The sequence below is a fragment of the Equus przewalskii genome, chromosome 2 (assembly GCF_037783145.1).
Source record: "Equus przewalskii isolate Varuska chromosome 2, EquPr2, whole genome shotgun sequence".
NCBI lineage: Eukaryota > Metazoa > Chordata > Mammalia > Perissodactyla > Equidae > Equus > Equus przewalskii.
This window is the reverse complement of record NC_091832.1, coordinates 77245874-77272952: the sequence shown is the minus strand read 5'-3', so window position 1 is coordinate 77272952 and position 27079 is coordinate 77245874. Positions and strand designations below refer to the sequence as shown.

Sequence of the window (27079 nt, the reverse complement as noted above, 5' to 3'; positions counted from 1 at the left end):
TTATCTTTAACATATTAGAGAATATGGAAATGAGAATAGAGACATTTCAGTAAGCACGCTGCAGTTAAAGATTATTAGGAATATGAAAACAGCACTGGAGTGTTGGAACAACTAGATAGAAATGTAGAAGTGAAAGGATAGAAAAGACTCCCATTACGAAAGAAAGGCATTCAAGTCTACACTTGTTCATGTTGAAGAATCAGATAAGAATATTACACCACCTAAACAAATTCTCTTCTTTAATATGACTCATTACATCAACCTTAATTATGGGAGAGTATATTAGAGTGTATCAGAAAAGTTTAAAAATTCAGAGTAAATAAAAATATATGTTTTGCTTACCTTTTAAATGTTCTTTCTCCTCTTTTCTATGCCAGTCCAGATGCTTGGGTATAGTTCCTCCCTGCCAGTAGATGGAGATAGTAAAATTGAGTCTTTTGGTGACCTCAAATCCTAATCTAGGTGGTTCAGAATCTTCAATTTCAGATTTTGGAAGTAAGAAAAAATTTGAATGATTGAAAAGACACATAAAGCTTGTAAAAATGATTATCTGAGTCAGTCAAATGAACTTTTATTCATGGTCATTTGTACCAATCTTTAAGGGAGAGGGTCTTGGCTGGCATAGAAAAAAATAAAAGAAAGAGCATTATTTTGTAGGATATATTCCCTTGACTCTTCAGTCTTGCCAGATCTTGCTCATTTACTCAACAAATATCTATTGACTACCTACTCAAAATTGCAGGTTACTAGCCAGATGTTTTCATATACATTATCTATTTAATGTTTTTAACAACCCTGTGAAGTAGTAATTATCATCCCCAAACATCTTGTCCCAGAAACTATATTTTTAAAAGTTCCATATGGTGAGCTGACTCCTGCTTGCCAAGTTTCTGTAGTCCACATGACGTTCAGTTAACAGCTTCTCAGATTTAGGCAGAATTAGTTTCTTCTTCCTACTGATAAAAGGACCTTGAAGTTGTTGGAAACTCATTTGCTATTGGTAAAAACTGGTTTTCCTTTGTTTCAAATTAACACAAGTCCTCTGCCAGCTTCTTGGGAAGAAATTCAAAAAGCTACAGTGCAGCCATTTTATCGAGATTAAGCGGATCATCTGAAATAAAACAGGGTTCAGGAGTAGAGCCGCATGAAAATGCTTTTCTTTGAGAAATTGCTCACTGAAGATCAAATTCATAGGGAGAAGCATTAAAATTTGTGATTAGTAATAATGGCTTATGAAAATAATAAAATTATTATCATTTTCCAAAGCTAATAGAAAGACACATAAGTACCGCTTGAAGATGGTAAAGAAGCAAACTATAAGAACATTTAAAATTGAATTGAATACTGATAAAATCATGAAATAATTAGTACCATTTTTCTCACTCAGTTTAGGAAACCTGTTGAAATTTTAATTATATCCCTTATTCTTATCACAAAGAAAGTCTAAGCTTCAATATTCCTTGTAGTCATAGTCTGTGACTTGATTTCAACACAACGCACTTTGGAAAAATAGGGCATGACAGTACTACTCAAACAAGAGAAATACCAACTTGTTCAAGAATTAAAATTAAATTATATTAAAATAAAACTACCTTCTTTTATTTACAGTCATCTTAATCACTCTGTCCAAATGAATACACTAATATTTGTATACCACTTTATAGTTCTTATAATGATTTCCGGATTACAACATATTTTCCTATACATAAGATTATTCTGGTTATCACAACAATCTTAAAAATCAAATGTGTCATGCAAACTTTATTATTGTGAAATAGAGCTGGTTGCCACAGTAAATCAACCATAAAATTTCTTGTCCAAACCAATACATTCTTAACAATGAAGGTGGGTGGTGTTATTAATTGTGTCAGAACAACAGGCATAAACCATGATGGTCCCCAGGAAACTTGGACATATGGTTACCCTAATGACAAATGACAAGGTTAACCTTCAATCCAGATCTTTTGAGTCTCAATTCTATTCTCTTTCCACTACATCACACAACTCCAGGAAATCTTTCAACCTGGACATCTGTGTAATCAATTCTTAAGCGTCTATTTTCCTGTTAGCATCCTTACTCAACTTACCCCACTGTATAGAACTTTCTCTTTGTTTTCATAAACTTGGTAAAATCGATTACATTTACATACTTTAGTTCAAGGTAGGTTAAAACAACAGCAACAGAAACAACAATCCTAATAACTGTTTCTGTTTAACTGCTTTTTAGTGGGATTATTTGTGAGGTGTTTCCAATACTAGCAATAAAGCAGGAGACCTTTTTACTAATTATTACTGATTTGCTGGATTCTGGCTCCATTCCACTGCTTGGAACAATAGGGTTGACGATAATTCTACTTTTAATCGTAAACATTCTTCCAGGATTTGGTACGCCTTAAAAAATGATAAATTCCATATTAATTTAGAGAAGATGAGGGATCATTGAAAATGTGCTTAATCATTAGGGCTAAAAAATATGGAAAAAATGAAACTGTACTAAAAGTGAAAACTGCTTATCCTTCACAATGGATGCAAGTCTCATATACATATTCATTTACTTACTCAAATATTTAGTTTTTAAAACATCTGCGTGTAATTTAATTAACAAACTCTAAAAGATCATGGATTTTGCCTAGGTTTTTGTTTTGTTTTTTACTATTGTATCACCTAAAACATAGCACAGTGCCTAAAATATAATACACACTTAATAAATATTTGTTGACTGGATGAAGTGCCTAGGAATAAAGCTCATGTTTCACTCACAAACATTTACAAAGAAAATTTAGTAGATATAAAGGTTGACATATGGGTTGATTCCTGGTCTATCATTACTTTCTAAAGATCACTGGCTTAAGAAGAATTGACCAAAACCCCTCACATTATATGAAAAGACACCAGCAACCTACTGCCATGTCATCAAATATGTTTCTATTAATTAGAGTTATATTAAATTCATGTTTGGAATTACTTCATCATGATTTATGAGCTCTCTAAAACAAAACTTCCAACAACTGCAAATTTCATCTACAAAGCATTATATTCAGGGAAGAAATTATTTTTCCTTTCTGAAATCAAAAGTGAGCATCTGTTTTGGGGCTGGCCCTGTGGCCCAGTGGTTAAGTCCGCGCGCTCCGCTACAGGCGGCCCGGTGTTTCGTCGGTTCGAATCCTGGGTGCGGACATGGCACTGCTCATCAAACCACGCTGAGGCAGCGTCCCACATGCCACAACTAGGAGGACCCACAACGAAGAATATACAACTATGTACTAGGGGGCTTTGGGGAGAAAAATGAAAAAAATAAAATCTTAAAAAAAAAAAAGTGAGCATCTGTTTTAAAAAAAGATAATCCTCATTCTCTTGTCCAGACTTTGGAAAAACACATATATAATAAGCAATGACAAATTTGAGATTTTTCTCTTCAAAATTCCATTTCTTACCAGAATTCCAACATCGCCTTATGCTTTAATTTTTTTGTGCCAGATGACAGGTAGAATAGGTAATATTTAGAAAAGATTGTAAGTATTATGGTATAGTGGAATAATACAGTAGTACCATTATGATAAAGAGCATGCCAGCAGGATGATCTAGACAGAAGAAAATAATAATGTAGGAAGTTTCTGAGACAAAAACAAAGCTTGACATGATTTGCTAAATGTCTATAATCCTCTGTTCCTTTATAATTGCTCCAATTATAAAACTAGGTTTCAGAATTCCTCAAGTATGTTAAACTTCTGAACAAAGTATAAAAACAAGAGCTATTTTTTTCTTTATCCTTCTAAACCAATGGCTTGAGAAAGTTTTGAGAATCTGATGAAAGGTATGGATGCTCAAGCCAGAAAATTATGTATCTGAATGCACACTCTCATAGTTTTCACACAGTAGCATACAATTTCAGAGTCTTCATCTGGCCCCTAGAAACTATCTATGAATCCTTTGATCCATGAAATTGAGGTTAAGAGCACTTTACTAGGAAATAACTTGTCCATTATAAAGCAAAACAATGAATTCTTCACTCTAGGATCAGATGGGTAAAAAGTGCATTGCGGTCAAATATATCAGCGGAAGAGAGTAACCAATTTAGCAATCAGGGATTAAGAAAGAAATGGATTCTGAAAGGCTAGCTTGAGTTTTGGAGTCAGTTGAAAAAAGATATACATATATATACACATAATATATATAAACATATATGTTATACATATATGTAATATATAATATAAATAATATATATTACACATAAGTATTATAGATATAGCACGTTTTTACACAAAGATAGTGACAGTATTTCATAGACTTCCACAGCAACTGTATAAAAGTATCTAAAATATTTTCCAGAAAAATATATCTACAATGTGTAATTCAGAACAATCTAAGAATTCTTTAAGTTCACTAAAATAATGATCTTTTCCGGAGAAAATTTAAAGATTCGTTATCAAGAAATGTATATATAAAAGAATATAGCAGATAATTTAACTGCGCTCATGTTTCAATGAGAAAGACTTATTTACTATAAGAGTTTTTAAGTGGAATGACAAGAGCAGTTCCAATTTTTTGAGCCCCAAGAGTAGGTTAGAAACTGTTGGGCATTCACATGAGCTATCTTAGAGCAATACTGTGAGGGAGACTCTATCACCACCACTTTACCAACGAGAGAACTTCTAACTGGATAAAGACACCATGAACAGAGAAGCAAAAAAGTACTGACAAATGTAGACCCTGCCAGAGAAGATGCTTCAAATTGCAGGCACAGATTGATAACAAAACCCTTTGCTCTTATGGCAACCGTAAATGGTACCCTCAGGGTGAGAAGTAGCAGGAGTTCACGTGTTTTAAGATGGCAGTGGTTGTCCTGAGCCATGAAGGTGGGTCAGATCGAATAAAATGCATCCAATTTGATCCTAGTACTTTTGTGACTGAACTGAGAGTGATTCATTTTCAGAAGATACTTAAGACAATATTAAAATTTTCCTCTACTTTTTTTTTTTAATAGCAAAAAGGCCTGTTCAGTCAGGTTGAAAAGCAGTGAAGCAAGGATTGAATATGCTGTTATTTTTTTGGTTCATAAAGAAGTTTCAGTAATATAATTAAAATCTTTCACCAGACTTTATATTACATAAATGAGACTAAAGAACATTTAAAAAGATAATACTAAATATTTTAAATTGTATATAAGCAACGGAATTTTTCACTCAATATTAACTAAAAATTTTTTTTGAAAATTGTACAGTAAATAGTTGCTCTCCTTTAGTGGTTTATTGAGAACAGTGCAGAAAATTTATGGTAAAATATTGTATACTAAGTACATTTCTAATCATCCTTCAGGCTCATATAATGATCTGGAAACATCATCACTTCTCTGCTTATTATTGAAGAGTATAAGTGGGATAGGGAAGACAGTAACTGTGATCTCTTTTTTACTTTTCATTTACTCCCTCTCCATAAAAAGTATAGTACACCAGTAGAGTATAGTATAAAAAGGCCAATATAATAAAAGTCCTATAAAGGGGTTAAATTGTAATTAAAATATATATATTTCTTTACCCACAAAGTTCATCTTTTATTCAAGAATAAAATACTTTAGCATGCATATTAAGCTGAAATTTTATTAAATCATGTGCAGAACATATTCTGAGTAGAATTACATTTCAGAACTATGCCTAAATATTGCCCTGAGTTAAAGTACATGACGTGGAGCCAGGCTGCTGCCCTGGAATCCTGGCTCACTGCTACATATTCAAGAGTTAGCTACAAAGCTCTAAGCAATAAGGCTAGGTGACACATCTACCTCTTGAACTAAGTGACTTTTAAAGACATATAGTAAGTCTCCATATTCGCAATCTTTAAGATTTCACTTTGCTTCAAGAGGTGGTAGCGATTGGTGTTGATCTGGGTGTTAGAAGGTGGTGGAAAGGAACTGTGTTTAACATCATGGCCAAGGCCAAGCTACTTATCTATCAATTCAACTGAATTTAATGATCAGCTCTCCCACATCCTGCTGTTACCTTAAGAAAAGCGGCAAATTATTTAGAGAGGGGTTAGAGAATTGAAAAATATTCAACACAACTTCATGAGGTTCACATTTTAAGTTATTCCTCTCTCTTGCTGTTCACAGGTATGTGATTATAGCTAGTTTTAATATTTTTCTACATTAAACAGAGTTCCTAAAATTAAAACCATAAACTCAAAATACAAAAAGAATTCGTGGGAGTGCTAAGAATCTATATAAGTGTAAAAGAAAAATATGAAAGTTGGATTCAAGCAAAAAAGACCAAATCACTTGATTCACTGACAAAAGTAAGGTCATGTGAGGAAACGAAATGAATATTTTGTGGGAAAAAAGGGCAATATATTAAATACTATGAATGTCACGCATGTAAAAGATTTCGTAACAGTCATACCTGTCACTAAAAACACAGCGAAGTACTTTGGAACTTCAAATGACATTTTTCTTTTTTTTATCTAACGTAAAAATAATTGTTGAGCTGGAAACTAAATCTTTCCTAGGTTATTTTAAAGTCAAATAAAGTTTTCAGTACTGTGAAAACAAATTGTTCTAAAAATTATTCCTGTGCAACCATTCCTATTTAAAGATTATCTGTCACCGGCATTGAAAATACAAAGGAGAGGTCAGTGCATCTGGTAGAGAATCAATCTGATAATGCTTTAAAATGAACAAAAACACCCAAGAAAAATGAAAAAGGATACGGAAAAACAACTCTCCAGAATTAGAAGCATACTATTTTTTTCAGTACAACTAAAAAAGTAAGCAATACACACATTTTCAGAGACTGATTTTATAATCAATATATCCTACTCCAAACTCACGATCGTTTGTGAGGTCTAGTTGCTCTTCTACCTTATTTCCTAACATGTATTAATGGAATCACCATTTCACCAGCCAGTTAGCCTCAAAATCTCATCATTTTTCACTTTAACTTTTGTTTACGATGTTACATGGTCAATTCAATTCAATATGATCGAGATGAATTTTAAATAAAACCTGGCCTACCACATGGTTAATGCTTAATACATATTGGTAATCGTTGTTTTGCAACTGTCTTCAATATGAATTATTCAATTTGCTCATAAGGCAATCTTCCTTTTCTTTAATAAAGGTTCAGTTATCCAGTCCTTTGACTCAACAGTTTTTTCATCCCAAGCAACAGTATATTTGTGTCCTACTAGGATATTTCTGTATGTCAAACAAATTTTCTATGTTAAAATGAATACTGATAATCTCATAACTCCTCAAGGAATAAATTTAGAAATTAAACATATTTCACTCAATATGCATATTCATGTCTGCTTTTATTAGAGTAATTTTTTTTCCTTTTTATTAAGATTATGATAGTTTACAACCTTGTGAAATTTCAGTTGTAGATTATTGTTTGTCAATCACGTTGTAGGTGCATCCCTTCACTCTTTGTGCCCACCCCCCACCCCCCTTTCCCCTGGTAACCACTAACCTGTTCTCTTTGTCTACACATTTAACTTCCACATTTGAGTGGAGTCATACAGAGATTGTCTTTCTCTATCTAGCATTAGAATAAATTTTTAAGTGAACAAAATTGAGAGGAAGGCTGGTTTTGATTTATTTTTTATTTTTTAAACTTCGGTGTGGTTTTTGTCATACACAAAAGTTTAATTTTAACAGTCAAATTGTAAGTCTTGCGTCTTATTTAAGAAACTATACCTTATACTGTCAAAAAGATATTTTATATTTCACCCCTAAATGTTTCAAAATATATATTTTTGTTTATAGCACGAGTCCTGTTTAATGTTATATATTTTCCCAGTTGGATGGCCAATATTCTAAACATCTCATGTTACATAGCTCAGACTTCCCCCATTCTCTGCTCCATATATCGATTTATTATACGTATGTAAATCAATTTCTGGTCTTTTTGTTCTTTTACATTGTACTATTTGCCTATCCTTGAACAAAAACACCGTCTACTTACTGTCTTTATAACAAGCTTTAATCCCTTGACTACTCATAGCCCTTTAGTATTCCACATCAGTTTTCAGATTAGTTGATCAAGTTCCATGAAATTCTATAAGAATTTCACTGAAATTATGTTTAATTTATAAAATTATTTGAGAATACTTTACATAACTGTAATATTAAATTGTCCCACCGATAAACGTGGCATTTTTCTGTCCATTTATTTATGTTTTATGTATTTTTTCTTTTTAAGACTATTTGAACAACTCCAAAGACAGCTACTGAAAATAAAGGGAACTAGTATAAACTTGCCCATAACAATGAGCAATGGCAACCCCCGGGCCTCTGTCAACTAGGAAATGCCAGTATCAGATTTGTGACAACATCCCAAAGCCTAAGCGTATGAAATAAAAACAAATGCATAGTGGAAAAAGTAACCCCTGCTATATTCCTCAAGAATGTCAAAATGTTAAAATTTTCTCAATCTTGGTTCCCTCACCCATCACCACGAGAACTACCACGCTAGTTTAAGTCACATTCACAGCCTTTAACAGTTTTGCAGCTACTATTTCAATAAAGTTTTAATTATCTTTACAAAGATCTTGCACACATTTCATTGGATAAGTTAAAAGGTAGCAATTTTGTAGCTGTTATGAATAGGATAGTTTTTTCATTATATTTACCATGGATTTGTCATCATATCACTTTAAAGTTTTTCTTTATACTTACAACTCTTTGAAATCATCTTATGTAACATGTTTGCTTTAGGGCCCTTCTGTCCCTTCCAGAAGATAAGTTCCTCGAAAGCAGAGATCTTGTCTGTACTGTTTATTCCTGCATTCTTAGCAACTAGAATAATACATTGCCCTCAGGAGGCACACAATACATATTTGTTAAATTAATAAATTCATATTTATCTAATGATATGCTTTAAATGTAACTATACAATAACAGTCAGACTGTTTGTTTTAACTGTTCTACGATTTTGTAACCCTCTTATCTATCAAGAGGATACCAAAAGGACTGGAAACACAGCCAGGAGCCAGTAATAAATTAGGTGAGTCTATGAAACAAAAATGATTTACTTACTTCCCCTTTTCATGCCTCTCCCTACTTCTTCTTCCCTTTACTCCATTCCACACATTTATTATACTTTAACGTCTTTTTTCCTCTTATTTTACCTTAATAGGATATTTTTTTTCCTCCCCTCCCAACTCCTACCCATTTATCTCACCCAGAGTAATTTCATTAGAATTAAAGTTTAAAGTGTTTCGAGACAGACAATATTCCATACTGTTATAAAAGCACAAGGCTGAAGTGAACTTAAAGAAATGTTTTTGTCTTAAATCTTGAATGAAATGATGAGCACATGACATACTATCTTCTACTTCTAAGAAAGTTTCCTTTTGAATATGCTGTCTCTGTGAAATTAACTCTTCTCTATAATCTTCTTGAAGGTGTTACCCTTGCTGTATTTAAATGGCTTTTATCTTTTTCACCTATAAGTAAACTGATATTACAAAGTAGTTTCCGCTAAGCATATCAATACCAACTTATTTTTTTTAAATATATGAGTGCTTCAAAAGAATGCTCAATTCCTATGCAGTTGACACGTAAACTCCATGAAGATTAAGAAATCCTTTTAATACAGAACCATTTCCTAAGAGTAATTAAGTGACTTTCTCACCAGTACATGTGCACACAGTATCCCCAAGTTTAACCCAACTTAATGCAATTTATTTGTATATTATATCTTGCTATATTTATGCGACAAAAAAAAGCTATGTTTTATAAAATTGTTGGAAAGTTTAATTAAAGAAAGTGTACAAAGGAAAAGGTAAAGGCAAGAAGATAATAGAAAACATTGAATGCTGAGTGATTCAAAATACTAAAAGGAAACATGGAGGGAAAATCCCATAGGCAAACAGAATAACTGTTCACAAGCAGGAGCTTTTTTTGTGTTAGGTGTATTGTGCAAAGAAAACCCATGTGGGAAGGAAAAGGCCATAATCTTTAGTATTCTTTCCTGTTAACTGCTCGGTTTGTAGGAGCAGCTGCAACTTCTCTTAAGTAGATGCCAACATAGATGTTTTAACCAGCTTATGATGGGAAGTGTGTAAGAAATTCCTTGCAAATATTAGCACTAAAAAAAGAGACAAATGGAAGGAACTGGAACAAATCTAGGCAATTTATAGTTGAACATGCCTAAAAAGGATTAGATTTAAAAATATTTTCCTGGCAAAGACTGGAAATCAAGAAAACAAACAAGTTCACGAGGATGCAGTGAGTCTAACCACAAAGTTAATGTGGCATTCCAAGTTTTTGATTTACAAACTTGACTGAAGATAAGAAATGATGCCGGTATAATAAAGAAAATTAAAATGAAGAAATTTACTCTTAATGGGCCTTGCCTAAGAGACCTCATCTGTTACTATTCTCAGCTATTTTATAGCTTTTAATCATTTTTGATCAACACATACATATTTATGCTTTTGCATATGGATTAATATAAACTGTGCTTAAAGTATTAAATTCAAATGAAAATGAGTTAAGATAGACTCTAGGAAAATCATTTATTCAGGAAAATATACTGCTTAAGCACATACTTTAGGCAAAAGCTTAAATAAAAACTATTTTAAAAATATTATTCCAAATTAAATGGATTCTATGGATGATTTATAAAAGTCATAGGCTAGCCTGTAACATTTAAAAATTACTGTAAGTAAACATTGGAATCCTGATCATGTGTGTACCAGAAAGAGGAAGTTGTCACCCAAGGATGTATTGATTTCATGCTTAAATTTTGTACTACTACTTATTATATAACTCTGAAACCTAGTTCTCAAATAGTTTTTCTAAGAAATTTATACTTTTTTGGTTCTCAATAATTCAATGGCACATTTTAAAGGAAAAAAACTAATAAAGAACGAATAACAAAAAATAAACCTCAAGAAGAAACATGCAAAATATACAATCACTAAAACTCTAATCTACTACTGTAGATTAAAACTAATAGCTTTGCCCACTCTGGTTATTACCAGACCACATTTAACACAACAGTCATAGCTGCTGTCATTTTCCAGGCTTATTTTATATGTGATAATATATGAAATGTATTTGTACGTAAATATATACACACACGTGCACATATATGTACACACACACTCACACACAGCACTGAACCCAGATGTAAAACAATATGCCACAGGTGTGGATTTCTGGGTAACCAGAGCAAGGAGTCTAGGGCCTGGAAGAAACATAAACAAGGCTAGATCTTTAAATCCAAAAAACTGATTAAGAATCTGTTTTTTCTAGCACACACATTAGCAAACATTATTGGTGGTATTGCTTTGATGCACTCCGATTGCAATACCCTGTTGACTCAGGCTTCAAAGGGCCGGCCAGAGTCTGGCTTCTTACCCAAAGCCTGGACCTATAGCACACAATGATCTCACCCAGGAAGGCCTGAGGCGCATCTGTCAGCCTCACTCATTTGCACTTTAAGCTTACAGGCCTTCACTCTTCTTTAATTGAAGGGTATGTTTAAATTTTATCTCCTTAACTAGACTGGAAATTACTTAAGCCACAAAATACATCTTCTTCTGTTTTCCTTTCAAACATTCCAGGTTAATGCTACTGAATATAGAATTTCAAATGATTTGATATTTGATAAGAAATGCTTCTGCACACAATAAGCTTTTAAGTACATAGGCATTTTAGGATTGCCATGAATTACCAAAGTCATTTGTACTCTTAGTCTTTTGTTAAAAACGCTTAAACTGAAAGTAAGTGTATATATAATGCCAAATGGATAATGAGATTTACAAAATACACAAAATATTTACTGTTTATTACAACTACCCTCCTTCTGAGATAAGTTTTTTTCCAATTACTTTTTACCCAGCAGTATTAGCAGCTCACAGGGACAGGTTGAGGAAGAAGCATTTGACCACAGCACCCATGCCCTCATCCTCAACTCCAAGAGTGACCATGACACCAGCCTCCTTGCTGGCTATGCAGTTCAGAATCCTTGTTCCGGACCACTGTTTCTGAAAGTGTGGTAACTGCACCACTGGTGGTTCTTAATACGATTTTGTTTAGAACACAAAAAAAGGCATGTTCTTTATTTTAACAGTTGATTATTCACTTTAATCTATACTAACTATATATAAATTATATTTTGTTTCCATGGACATTTCCTACCACTTCTTTAAAAAATCTATTTCTTTAAGAAAAAAGTTCCTCAATGTAAGGAAAAATATTTAGTGACCAACAGCCCAGATGAATACTATTTTGGTAAAAACTGTGAAAGTAACAATCTAACACCCTTTGAACATTAGCTCTGATATGAGGCACTAAATTACAAAATGTTCACAAAATGTGATAAGTATAGCTGTGTATTATATAGTAAACAAAGTGTCTTAACTATAATAAACATGAAAAGAAAATTAATATATACCATAATGATGGCCATTTTCAAAGAATTTTAAGACTAAAACATTATAGATTACAGGCTGTATATCAATATTTATTTGAATATTTAAAATATTTATTAGATATCCAGTTTTGAAGACTCAAACGTAAGAACAGCTTTTTCTTTTTTTGGTGAGGAAGATTGGTCCTGAGCTAACATCTGTTGCCAATCCTCGTGTTTCTGCTTGAGGACGATTGTCACTGAGCTAACATCTATGCCCATCTCCCCCTATTTTGTATGTGGTACCCTGCCCCAGCATGGCTTGATGAGCAGTGCGTAGGTCCACGCCCAGGATCCAGACCCATGAACCCTGGGCCACTGAAGCAGAGCACACAAACTTAATCACTATGCCACCGGGCCAGTCACTAGAACAACTTTAATTTAATAGACCCTGGAAAACAATGAAAACTCAAATATAACTGAAAACTGTGACTGGCAAAACAGATCTTACACAATCTGGGAAGAATTTCCACAAATGATAACATCAATGCAACCGAAATGAAAAATAAATCAGTAGCTTATCTATGATTTATCTCATGAAACCAAGCTAATCCATGTGAAAAAAGGAAGGAAGATACTGCCTCTTCCCTTCAGCGGCCTCTTAGTCAAAAACACTGGATTTATGCCAGACAAAACAAACATTCCTCTATTTTATAACTTATTTGGGAAATGGCCAGAGCCATTTTAGGTGTATTCACAGCCCTTCATGTGTACGACCATTCAGATATTGCAATTATCAGAAGACAAAGCAAAAATAACTCATGAATGCAAGAAGGAAGAGAGATGTCAAGTGTTAAAACTGCCGTCCAGAAGGTGAATTGTTATGAGCAGGGTGCATTCAGATATACGCCTGGGAACCGCATATGGCAGGATTTATAGATGTCTACGCTGTCCTCTTTTTGGATCAGAACAACAGAATCTGAAGCAGAAAAAGATTAAAGATACCCCAACCTCACTGGGAACTGGGCTGAATCTAAGCACAGCAACTTTCCCTCTAGTTACTTCTAGTCCTTCTAGAGGAAGAGGGAATATGACCATCATTCAAATGGATGATGAGCTACGAAAAGGAAGGCCACACACCCTATCTGCCTGTAAAACCAGGTCTCCCCAGATGTGTCTTCATTCAAACAAGGTAAATGGTAAAATAAATACATGGAGACTATGAATAAAAATACTGCAGGACAAGCAAAAGGTAATATTACCTGACAAATCAGAGGAAAAATGTATCTCAAAAGTGATCTAGCACAGAAACTCGAACAAATACTTTTAAAACTGTTTTACCTTATCAATGAAATGCTGAGGCACCATTAACCCTGAGACGTGGAAGAAGTTAACAGATAAGGTACACAAAGAATGGAGACTCAGCTTAAGAAGGATAGATGCTCCTGAGGAAGAAAATATAAAAGTTGGAACAGAAATGGAATCAAACACAAATAGTTTGTTGTATTGAAAAAAAAAACAAAAAACAATGACCTGAGTAGCAGAGAAAAGGCTTCCCCATGTCCTTTACAAACTTAATGAAAGAAGATCTATTCCTAATTATTTCTTCACAATATTTTAAATTATAAAAGTATGGCAAAAAAATCCTCAAGTAAAAACTTCAGATTATTTATTCTGTCTACTCTTCTCCTCACACCTTTGAAATAGATACTACTTAACCTCCCATTTTGCAGATGAGAAAACTGAATCAGAGAAATTACACACAACCGTGGAGGCAGTGTTTATATACTGTACTAAGACTGATGTCTATAAAAACTTTAGGCACTTTCACATTCCTAAGGGTCTCAGTTACCAGGATTGCTCCTTATTTCTCTACTTAACTCTTCTTTAAATATGAGATTATAACATCAGTTCTCTCCTACATAATATAGAATTTCTGGCGAGAACTTTGAAATATTAAATACTTAAAATATAAAAACATATGCTATTTTTCATATTGCCTGTTAGGATAAGAGTATCTTTATTAAAATTATGAAACTTTGAAGTATTTCTCATTGTTACCTTATTTTCATTTGTTGAAACACCATCAAAGCAAAAAATGGCAGTAAAATTCCTAAGCACAATATCCTGTCCTCTCCTAAGAGTACAAGCTAAGGAATATATCTTCATTTAACAAATCAAATACATCTGTATTCTGCTTTTCAATAGTCTAAAATCGTATGTAATCTAAAAAAAGAGTGGCCTGTTCATCTAAACGTCTCAAATCATTTCAATATTACATAACAACGATACACCTTTCTAGATATATAAGAAATAGTTTCATTTTCAACACTGCTCTCTTTTAGTCTAAAATTTCTGATGACAAATTTTAAAAGGCACACTTAAATGACCATAACTAAGTCATTCTAGGTAAATTGTGAGATTATAATCGGATAAGTGATGTAGGTATAGGTTATTTCTATAAAAATTCCTTCCTTTTTCTTGATTCCATTCCAAATCTGGCAAAAACTATTAGTATATTATATCAAGTATCAGTTAGGCAAATACAATATGCAAAGCATTGTTCAAGGCACTGTGATGGTTAAAGTGTCAATTCCAATACTCTAAGAATGTAGAGTCATGAAGGAAGGCAAAGCATAATGTGTTACTTCATATGTTTATTTCATAAAATCTAAATGACCGGTACAAACACTAAAGTGCTAAGAAATTCAGAAGAGGCCAAAGTGGAATAAAATGGAATAAGCTATCTCCTCTTCTGAGATCATCCCTTTGGGGATCCCCAACCAAGCCCCACTCCCCCAGTCTACGTCCCAAATTGTCTTGCTTGGTTAATTCTATTCACCCTTTAGATCTCAGCACAAACGTCATTTGCTCATGGAGACTTTCCCTCATTTACCATGCTGGGACAGGACCCCTGGAACATGCTCTCCTAGCATGCTATACTTATCTTTCTTAGCTCATATAATAAATGCAATTAGACTAATTGTTGTTTGCTGTTGCCTATCCAATTAGAAGATAAATTCCCTAGAAATAAGACTAGGTTTGCCTTATTCATCACCCTACTCCAAGGCTTACCTCAGGGCCTTGCATGTGGAGAGCACTCAATAAATATTTATGAAACCAGTAAATGGGTGGGATAGATGGATGGCTATCTGTTATTTAGATCTGTGATAGGAGAGGAGTAAAGCTGAGATTTGTTGGCGAGGGTGTGAGCAAGGGGCAGTTACGTCCACTGCGGTGCAATCATCATGAAATGGTTGAGAAAAGTAGGATGCAACCAAAATATGGCAGATGATTGAATTTTACTAGCCATCAAATTCATCACAAAAATGATAAAAAATCACAACTAACAGTTCAGTTTAAATAACGTCATTCCTTTGCTCAAAAACATTTATGGCTTCCCAGTACAGACTGAAGTAATACAAAATCATTGGTCCACTTTTTAAAAAGTTTTCTGCTTCCGTTTCCTCTAAGTAGGATAGAATCTTTACAGTCTGTAAGCTCCATCTCCAATACCCTTCTATAATAAACAAACAGAGCTAGAATTTTAGAGAGAACAATGGCTTACCACTACAAAGAATTCCCAGAAAGCAGTCCTATTTCTAATTGATCTTTGCATTTCCAAAGACTAACATGGAACTGGACACCTTATAGGCCCTAAATCATTGACATGTGTCTGATTTTGAACCTTCCCAACCATTTGCTATGTGATCATGACTAATTTACATAACATCTCTGTGCCCCAGATAATTCGTCTGTAAATGGAGATAATGTCAGTTGTCTTATCGGGTGTTTTATGCATAATATTTGCTCAAAAATTAGTTCCCCCTTTTCCCAGTTTTCCTTCTGGAGGCTTCTTTGCTGCACCACATTGAAAAGCCTTCAGAAGCCTTAGTAATTTACTTTGAAAAACACAACCAAATTTAACCCTTAAATAATTCTCTCTTTGGATAGCAATAAGAAAACGTTTGCCCCTTCTGGTTGGTGAGAGTAACTAATTTTTGTTATCTTCACAAGGTATTTTGAAAGACTTGCTTTACACTTACAGGTAGTAAAAGTGATCTACCAAGACATAAAATCAACCATCCAATCCCATGGAGCAAAGCAGAGGCAGGCTGAGAGAGCAAAGCATCTTAGATTTCCATTCCTTGTTGCCTCTCTTAAGTTACTTACTTTCTTGAATCCCTCTTTTTAGTAAAAAGCCTAACAGTGACAAAGATAACAAACCTGAATTCTCCAAACACAAAAACCCCAAACAATTTTGTGTCACTAGCAAATATAGTACATTAATAATAAAGAAGAAAGCTGCTGATCAGAGTCCTTGTTTAAGCCTTTCTACAAACCATGGGGCATTTACTCCAAATTCCCGTATTCTAAAACATGATTTATGGACATTTTCTAGCTACTGAATAGAACGTGTAGATTTTTCATTGTTCTAATTTTAAACAATAACACACTATTTTTCCTTTCCTGAAATAAATATAATTCCTTTAAAGCAGCTAAGTAATTGGCAGAGTAAAATTATCAATTACTTTTATGATGATAGATTACCAGGCAGACTTACTTTCCAGGCTGGATGTTTATATCTCAAGTCGTAAGTCTCCCATGTCTTATATATCCTACTTTTTCATTATTCCACAACTGAAAATCTATTCTTTATTTTGAAAGTTGAGTCTTCAAAAGGTTGGCATTCATTACCTACCTTTTAATTCCTTTGTAAATTCTAATCAAATTTTCTGATGAAAAGATTTTAAATTGCATCAAGACTCAAAAACCTTAAAAGCATTGTCTCCCTATCTCCTTGAAGGCACAATACAGAAGTGTAACTAATCATATAATTCAATTAACGTGGAGAAAAAATAGAACAATATTAAGCAATTATCCTTAAATATGCATTTAATGCTCTAAATATAAGACAACCTAAAAAAGTCTTCAAAAACATATTGTAAAACAGTTAAAACTACCACCTTAAATATATAAACATACAGGGTTCAAAGGCTAATATATGCCACACATAACACTTATAATTATAGAAACTTACATGTTAATAAGGATTACTCTTCTCTCTTCTTAAAAATTTAAATTTTATTCAGTGTTATTCTTTTCACTAAAAGTAATCTGGAGTAGATTTTGAAACAGATTTCTCAAACCATTTTAAGCCCAAGTTTAAATGAATAGTTACTATATCATTAGACATCTGCACCTTTCAGCTTCCACAATATAACTTAGAAAATGTTATTCAGTAACTTGGGCTTGATGTCATCACTGGTCTAGCCATAATATCATCTCTAAGCACTTTTCTGAATGTGTCTTTGTCTAGATCAATCGATACTGCATTCTTTTATACCTTGTTATATTTTTCTGTGATTTCACAATACTGTACTGTTGCAAAAGACGTTAGAGATCATCAGCTCCAACTCTGTTAATTTATAGATGAAAAATATTTGACCAAACACAATGAAATGACTGGATCCAAGCCATTTGGGTTTTTTGGATACTGATACTGAAAATGTACTCAGGTGATCCTCAGACTCTGTCTATTTCTCATCCTTCTGCACTACATTACCTTCTCTTTCGCATGCTAACATTTAGTCTACCTCAAGAACGGTAAGGGGCAGGGCCTATGTTAACGCTTTTTGTAAAACGTCTTAAAAATGCAAACATTCAAATATAATTGCCTTGATTGATTACACTGCCCATTTACCATACACAGAAGAAAATAAATTAACTAGAACATTCCCAGTCACCATTTACTATTAAGTGTCACTAACGTACAGCAAGCAGTCTTTTTTGAAGAAGATGATCAGCCCTGAGCTAACTGCTGCCAATCCTCCTCTTTTCGCTGAGGAAGACTGGCCCTAAGCTAACATCTGTGCCCATCTTCCTCTACTTTATATGTGGACCGCCTACCACAGCATGGCATGCGAAGTGATGTCATGTCCGCACCCGGGATCTGAACCGGCGAACCATGGGCCGCCAAAGCGGAACGTGTGCACTTAACCACTGCACCACTGGGCCAGCCCCTATAGATGTTTATTTAAACTGTTATTTTCTAAACTGCTATTTCAATTCATTGAAAATTTAATTAACAACATCATCTTACATGAGGGGGGCCCATTAGGGATTCTATGTTACTTCTCAACTAGCCTTCACTTTGCTGAGAGTATTGGACCTGAATCCAAGCATATCCACAAGATAAGGGTCTCCTTTGGCACACATTACTTACACAACTATCTTGAGGGGGAAGTTAAGGATCTCCATTTCTGTAGGCCATTTAGAATTAATCCACCTTGACTTCTAGCAGAACAGAATTAAAGGCATGTATTCTATTGTGGATCTTTATGCTTTTTTTTTTTTGGCTGAGGAAGATTAACCCTGAGCTAACATCTCTGCCAATCTTCCTCTATTTTTTATGTGGGTTGCCACAACAACATGGCTGAGAGTGGCACAGGTCTGCACCCAGGATCCAAACCTTTGAACCTGGACTGCCAAAGCAGTGTATCGAAATCAACCATTAGGCCAAGGGGGCTGGCCCCACATCCCTTTCTTCTTTAAGGTCATATCCTCCTTGGAGATTGCCTCTAAGAAGGAAAGCTAAACAAGATCAGGAGGAAACCTACGGGAAGGCAAACACAGCAAGGATAACTTGTGCCTTCCCTATTCATTTGGGAAGGGCACTTCCTATCTTCTCACCTGACTTCCTTCTTTCTCAGCTAGAATGATAAAAATCTATAAGATCAAGCCCAGGGCTCATGCCAAGGTAAAAGAGACAAGAAACAGACCCCACATCCAGGCACTTGTCTAGGCTTGTGGGAAAGGCTTTCTACAGTTTCCAAGGTCATTATGCAGAAATTCAGTGCGCTGGCAATAAAGAATGTGCCTTTTTCCTGAAGTGTCTTGTGCTAACAGATCACTCAGAATCTAGCCTGGGAGGCAGTTACATTTTATCAGACTAGAGGAAAATCTGACTCACAGATAGGAGTTTCCGGCCATTTCTCTTTCCAACATGTAATACCTTAAACAGTCAATAATCAGGCTAGTTAGAACCAGTGAAAGGAGTACTTGGATTCAAAGAAGTAAAATAACCATTATTTGTTGTCTCTTCAGACTTCCTATGTATAAGATACAGAAGTAAGATAATGAGAAATTTCAATTTTTTTGTAGTTTTATTTGTCCGTGTATCTTCTAAAACATTTTAATCTAAACAATTGTGTGCTAATTTCTTAATTATTTACAACAATGAAAAAGAGAAATTTTAATGTTTAATTTAAAATACATTGTGAAATTCAATTTGTTAATATCCAAATATAACCACACCATATATACATTAGGAAACTAGTTCAATGGAAAGTATTTTATCGAATATATAAACAGATTGATGAATATGTGACTCTGTCCCATAATGGATCAAGTTTCAACCCTCTTTACAAACAGGTTTCAACAATGATAAATATATTATAACATGGCATCCAGTCTATTACAGACTTCATTGCTATTTCCATCAAATAATGGATAAAGTCAATCATTACACTGATAAATTTCCCACGTTTGCTCTTTAAGTTCGTTTTCTTATTTTCATTTTATAAGATAAGTTATACAATAAATATGATTGTTATTACTTGAATAGGTAGTTGTTTGATTTTTGTTTTTTTAATTTTCAGTACCATTCTTTCAACTTTTAAGTTCTTGACTCTAGTCAAAATTTAGTCTTGCATCCATAAAGGAATACAGATCAAAATTCTTTATCTACATAAACAACAGCAAATGAATTAATATCAGAGTTTACTGAATGCTCCCTACTTCTCACGTATTTTTGAAATTCAAATATATTTAGGTCTACGACAACATCACATTTACTTGCTTTATATTAATTAGATAAAACCAACTGAAATAATGTGTATTTAATATTTGTGAAGTTTGAAGAATTCTTCATCATTATTTTTCCCATTTTCCTTGTAATAGAATTAAGTCATGAAACCAAAGTCTGTAATAATTATTTTAAATGCATATACATTTAGGAATATATAAATACACTAGACTATATTTGGGGGGGCTTAAGTATTTGTTTCTGTAGCTGACAAATATATACATATAACTTTATGGATATAACTTTTTGGGGTATAATTTTCAATATCAGAGGTCTATCATCTACAGAAAGAAAGTCCGTATTTGCATTTAGAAAACGACTATTGCAGATGGCTTTGTACAGCTGTGTAAGCTACCTAATGTCTACTTCAGATTAATTTAAAAGTTCCAGTTCTCTTAAAAAATGAGAAAAAGAACCCACTGATCTAACTCTGAAAAATCGCGCTGAGGTTGACAAGCACTTTCATGTAGCTGTTAAGAGGCTAAAGAGATGCTTATCTGAGCCAACCCTCTCTGCAGGCATGCCACGGCTTAGCAAAGAGGGAAGCTCAAGTCTCTGCAGCAAAATTTTAAGTGAGAGTGATTTTACATATGTACTTGTACAAAATTATGACCCTACTCTCTTAAAACACACTAAATTCACCTAATGGATTCTACAAAAGTAGAATCTTATCAATGTTTTCTTAGAAGAGAATGACGGGACCTGTAGGCCTCAACTTGCTGGGAGTTCAGGCTAGGCAACCCTCTCATAAAAAGAATCTTTCCAGTCTAAATATATGTATTATAAACCTCCAGATGAAAGACATTTTCATAATATCACTGGCACTGTTGCTTCAGGTGTTGCATATTTGGAGAGACCATAATAATAATATTTCTTGTGTTAGACATTTCAGAATCAACATCCTAAACTAAGCAGAAATAGAATATGAGAAGAAAAATGAACTCATGCATGCACATGTGTATGTGTGTGCATGCGTGCACATACACATACCTTACACAAACATTTAATATCTAAATGTTTTACCATCAGTTCTGCTCTATAAATACATGTGTGCTTATTTTATCTTGTCTCTTCCATTTTAAAGGCATTCAATGAAATCTTGAATTATACGTAGGTCCTAAAACAAATGACTGGGATTATATTTAATAAGCAGATCAATGAAAACGCAGTTTCAACATTTTCTAGACTATAATAATTATTTAAAATGCATTTAATGAGGCTTAAGACATTTGTGCACCCTTTAAAAGCAGCACATCTTTAGGACTTTGAATTGCTAGCAATTTAAATATGAATGTCATATAAAAATATAAATTTTGTCCTCTCAGTATCATCAAATTGCTGCCATTTCATTTTGTGTAATGAGATTGAGGCCTTTATACTCCTTATTTTCAGCTTCCAATATAACAAAATAATTTTGGAAATTCTTTTAGGTATTCTAGCACATTTACACTAATATTTAATTTTACATTACAGCTCACAACTCCTGGGTTGATAACTTTCACCTAGAATGCTTGTTACATTATTAAAATTTTGCATCGCAAAAAATAAGCTATAGCAGGTTCAGCAGGAAATCAGACTCGGGAGTGGGTGGAAATGGAACAGGCCTTAGACGAGGATAAGAAGGTGGAGAAGGTTATATAAAATAAAGCAAGAGTAACTAATAGCAAAGTCTCTTCCATAAAATCATAACTATTGATGTAAGAATATGTTAGGAGGCAATTTTTAGACTTCACTTGTCTATCAGTTAAATGCCAAACTAACTTGCAATGAGTGGCATATTCATAGAAGGCCAAAGGATTAATTGCTAACTTTATCCTTAATGATTGCTCCTACAAGACTTGTAGTTTAAACTCTGTGCTCAAAAAATAGTTTTTATTATTTAGCAGACTATATAAAATATTGTGACTTGATAGTGGCAGACACAATTTTGTTAATAACCCAACTGTTATCCCACACTCACTATATTCTATTAACAGAATCTTGATTTTATTCTTCCTTCTCAAAGTGACACATTCTTCAGTGGAGGCTGAATACCTCCCCAGCCCAGCAGCGAATCATAAATGAATTAATACAGTTAATGGTAGTCGCCTTGCCTCTTGGCTAGTGACTGTTCTAAGCAGGGTCATGAGACTCAATTCTGGCCAGAGAGGGGGATGCTGCACTTAAACAGAGTGAGTTGTGGAGAGGTTTCCCTTTTCTGTGCCTGGACACAGTCATGTGAGGAGGTGACGCAAGGACAAGCTTAAGGTCTATAGTCCACAGGCTGAGGATGCTAGAGGAAAAAAGTTTGAAGAACCTGGTGATGATGTCACTGAGCCTTCGAATTAACTAAGCTTGAAAATGCCCTAACTCTAGACTTCTTGTTCGATGAGACCATAAACTTAATATTTAAGCCCTGCATGGAGTCCTCTGTTACCTGCAGCGGGAAGCATACTAAATGATAATACCATATTAGAATTTCTGTAGGTATACACACATAACACGCATCATAAAACAAAGCCATATGACCTATTATTAAGAAACTTATTTCTGTATTAAAACATTCATTAGATCAAGCATATTCATTAGAACGTGAGGAAGAAGATCACCATGTATGTTTCATACCATCGTAGCTTAGTATAGGTGTGAAAATCTGATTTAGGAATACATTTAGACCAATTATTTATTTAAAAGTCTAACTGTTAATTTGATAGGAAGACTTGCTCCAGATCTGCTTTTACTAAGAAGTCAGGCAGACAACATACTGAGCTATGCATGTCAATGCTACTACGCCATCCTCCATTTACAACCTTCTTATTTCTTTTTCAGGAATAAGAACAGGTTGTGCGTCATCATTAAATCTGAACATTAGGATTCTGCCTGAGGTCACATATTTTATCTTATCCCTTCCTTAGTAACGGGTTAACTGGCAATTCCACCAAAGTAAGAACATTCTTCAAAAAACAAAAAGAAATCAATCGATTCTTAAGGAAAATTTTGGAGTCCATGATGATAACCAGATAAGAATAGACAAATGTGTCTTCTAGATTAAACCAGCAGAGAAAAAGCAGAAAACTGACAACCTATTCCTATAATAGTTCCAAAAGCCTTCTAACAGGAATATCCCTTATAGAATAACCTTTTTAAATTTCTTCTTGATAAATATCTAGAGGAAATTCAAACATGGTTATCATTTGTATGTGTACTACAGGTCAGTCAGTCCTAAGAGGCTGAAATAGTTTAAATTCACATCAAACCATGGAGGAATCCACGAAGAAGGCAACAGTAGTACTTGTTTCACCACTGAAGACTGAAGGAAGGAAAATGAAGCTGTGTCTTTCTGCCTCAGTTCTGTATTGTCTCCTCTGTTATGGATTTACCAGAAAGATCAAACCCATCTCGGTATTTAAAGAATAATATAAAGAGAAAAATCTTAACATTGTGCTAAGTCATTTGAGGTTGCAATTAGTTAACTGGCCGCTGCATGAACATTGTTTCAGAATTCAACTTCGTGCACATGTTTATACCATGTAAATATTTATAATTTAATTTAGTTTGAGAGAGCCTTTAAGGAAACAAAATCTTTTCTGATTATAAATTCAGACATAAAATTAGAGTTGAGATCAAAATATTCTCTAAAGAGCACCTCCCCCCCCATCACCAAAAGAAGTTTTTGCTTTTTCTTGGTCCATCACCCAGAAATCCTTCCTCAGAAGTCCTTTTCCTGCATATTCTCCCTAACTTTTTCATTGATTTCTTTGACTTGTTGCTTTGATTTCTTCTCACAACACTCAATCTTGCTACGTCTTTTGTGGCTTTCTTTTTTTGCAATTCACATCATTCTTTCTTACTATTTCATTCATTTTCTTCTCCCATGTCCCCCATGACATTGCATATTTACTGGTCAATTTTGCATCATTTACCAACTGGTGTGCGAGCCTTTGGTAGCTACCTCCATTAAGTATTCACAATATGGTGGTGGGGTCGGGGGGAGAGGGCACATACAGCTCTCATATAATTAGAGAGGGGAATTGTTCATCCACGAACTACAAGTTCGAGAAAAAAAAATAAGCTTTTTCAAAGTCAATCTATTAAATGCCCTGAGTTACTCAAATTTGGGGGGGTATTTTAATTTTGAATTATACGATAGGCAATGATTCCTTTGTGAACTGCCCTCAGAACTCTGAGAGAACAAACACATTGTGTGTCTACTTCTTTGTGACGAAGGATTCAGACACTCATTATTCTGGATGAATGCAAAACTCTCTCATTTTTCACTCAAAGCTATTATCTTCAGAAATCTAGTTTTCTTGCTCAGACAGATGCCTATTCTCCCCTCAGCCATGATTTCTTAACTCAATTCACAGTTACTATTTTTTTCTCATCTTTTCATCTACTCAAATACTCAGCTGTAATGACAAAATCTCATATACAGATTCAGTGGTTTCCCTAAATATCACACCTTCATATTATACATCCAACCTAATTCATGTCCAGTTTACACTTTCCAAGACATGCACATATATAAGATATCATCTGATCCTCATAGTGCCCCAGGGTTATTAAGAAAGAACAGGTATTCTTGACATGGTACATGCAAGAATACTTAGGCTTGGTGGAGTCAAGCAACTCAGTGGAGTTAAGTAACTGCCCAAGTGTTAAAACTGGGATTGCAACTTGTTTAACTTTCAAGGCCAACACTCTTAATTGCCATACTGTCTATAATATTCATCATCACCTGTCCAGATGTCCATGATGCCAATGTTGTAACTTAGAGTTCACGTGTAAAACCTGAGCCTTCTGTTCACTGGCATGAGCTCTTAAGCCAACAGAGCTGCACACCACACAACTCCACAGAGTATAAATGGACCCGCTTAATATAGAAAACTTTAAAACTAAAATGAGATCTGAGGCTTACAGATATTGTTTTGTTTTTCTTTAATCTTGGAGAATGCCCAATTTTCAACAGCAGCCAACTATGATTCTATGAATGGAATCTAGTTCATGTGTATATCTAAATAGGAGCCTTGCAAGCTTTATTCATAAAGGTTTAATAAAGCTATGTACATATAGCTAGTTATAAAAGTTGAACGGTCCAAGTGTTGGTTTATCAGGGGAAACGATATGTGGGACCTGGGAGTTGGTTATCTACTTATTTTTAACTAAGTAGGTAGTCTGAGTTCACACATGCTGAGTGCTCTGTATTTTGTTAGCTCCTGGGATGACGAGGAGGGTGGGCACTGGTCTGGAAGCTACACTGTCAAGCGAGGTGTCAGAAGCACACAGGAAGGGCAGTGTCAATGAGAAGTAGTGAGCCATGGAATAGCACAAAGACAATCAGCTGGGAACTAGAGCTCCAGGGAAGAGGAGGACTCTGAACATTTACCCAGAGAGTGGAGGGAGCAGGAAAGCATGGGGGTCGACCCTGCAAGGAACAGAAAGCTCCTCCTGGAGGTCCAAGGTTCTGCTGGTCTGAAAGCGATGATCTGCCCCCGCACCCATCATTCCACGGGAGCCAAATTACCTCGTACCTCCTAATCTCAGTCTACACTGCTGCAGCATGTGGCACATATTGCTGCCTGTCTGGAATGCCCTTTTCCACCTAACTCATTCCTCTTAGCTTTCCAGACCTGGGTAAAGTCTCAGCTTTTCTGAAGTCTTCCCTAAGCAGCCCTCTCGCCCCACTGCCGCATGTATTCTTAACTTGCTGAGAGTCAAGGCTTCCTCCGTGCCACCCTACCTAAGCCCACGCACCCCCTTTTGTTGGTTTGTTTGTCTGCCTTTGTCACTAAACTGAGATGTCCTTGAAGCAGGAGCAAGATCTCTCAGCCCTCTTTACTCAGTTCATAATACAAAGGAAAGAGATGCTCAATAAATGTGTTGACTAAAAGGCGAACGTAAAAAATAATACCTTAATAAGATGCAAGTTTAAACAGGAAATCTGTTAAACAGAAGATAAAATTGACAGCATGAGGGTGCAGAATAACTGGGATTCCACCAATTAGGAAATTAAAAGGACTCGGTGGTTAATAACTGTACTACGTTGCATGCAAACATTGCTAAGGCAACACAATAGCAAATACAAATTTAAAAAATAGCTTTTACAAACATAATCATCACTAAATGTATTACTTCAATGTTTAAATTTTTCTCTATCCGTGAATAGATCCATTTGGTTTTATATATGCATATATATCGCATTTTCATTGGGGATTGCAAAAGCTGCAGATATTACCCTCAGAACTTAATGACACTGTTCTCAGAGTCATTATTCCTCTAGGAATAGTGATTTCCACCTGGCCAGGAACCAAAGACAAATTGAATTGACCTCAGATTAACCTTTCAGCAAACCTTTATAGTATTCAGTTAAATAGTGAAGTGCAGATTCAGACATGCAATATAAACCTTTCCCCCCTCTTTAACATGTGTCCTAAGACATAGTGGCTGGCTTTATGGCTGAATAATTCACCATTCATTTATATCAAAGGGAAAGCTTTAATTAAAAGGTTGATGATTCCCTAGTAAAAATGAATTGTCCTTCAGCACCAACATACATTAAAGATTTTTATAATTGAAAAACTTGACCACAAACACAAACTAGTACTCTGAGTCTAAATGCCACTATTTAGGTGAAAAGAGTATTGTATTTTACCTATCAAGCTGGCATTTACTGAGCCATAATGTGTGGATTTAGAAGTCTTGCACAGGCTCTGAACGCAGTGAAGACGACTCAAATGCTAGCTCTGCCAGCCGTATAACCCGGAACAATTAAAATCCCGGACCTTGGAGTTCTTTATCTACAAAATGGGGGAAAACAATACCTACTCATACGACAAATGAAAAAACATAAGTAAAGCACCCGTAAGTGCCAGAAACCACT

The 27079-nt window shown here is 34.6% G+C and overlaps 1 protein-coding gene across 6 annotated transcripts in view; it reads right to left on the bottom strand.

Annotated features, from left to right (window-relative positions):
- The window catches only part of PDGFC (platelet derived growth factor C), a 207751-nt gene that overhangs the window by 101952 nt on the left and 78720 nt on the right, over positions 1–27079 (bottom strand). For 2 of the 6 annotated variants that reach the window (XM_070608823.1, XM_070608821.1), the window contains exon 2: positions 343–403. The exons of the other annotated variants lie outside the window; for them this stretch is intronic. Coding sequence is in view for 1 of the 2 variants with exons in the window: in XM_070608821.1 (XP_070464922.1) it covers positions 343–403 (61 nt within the window). In the remaining variant the exon portion in view is untranslated. The remainder of the gene's footprint in view (positions 1–342; positions 404–27079) is intronic. 6 annotated transcript variants of the gene reach the window in all.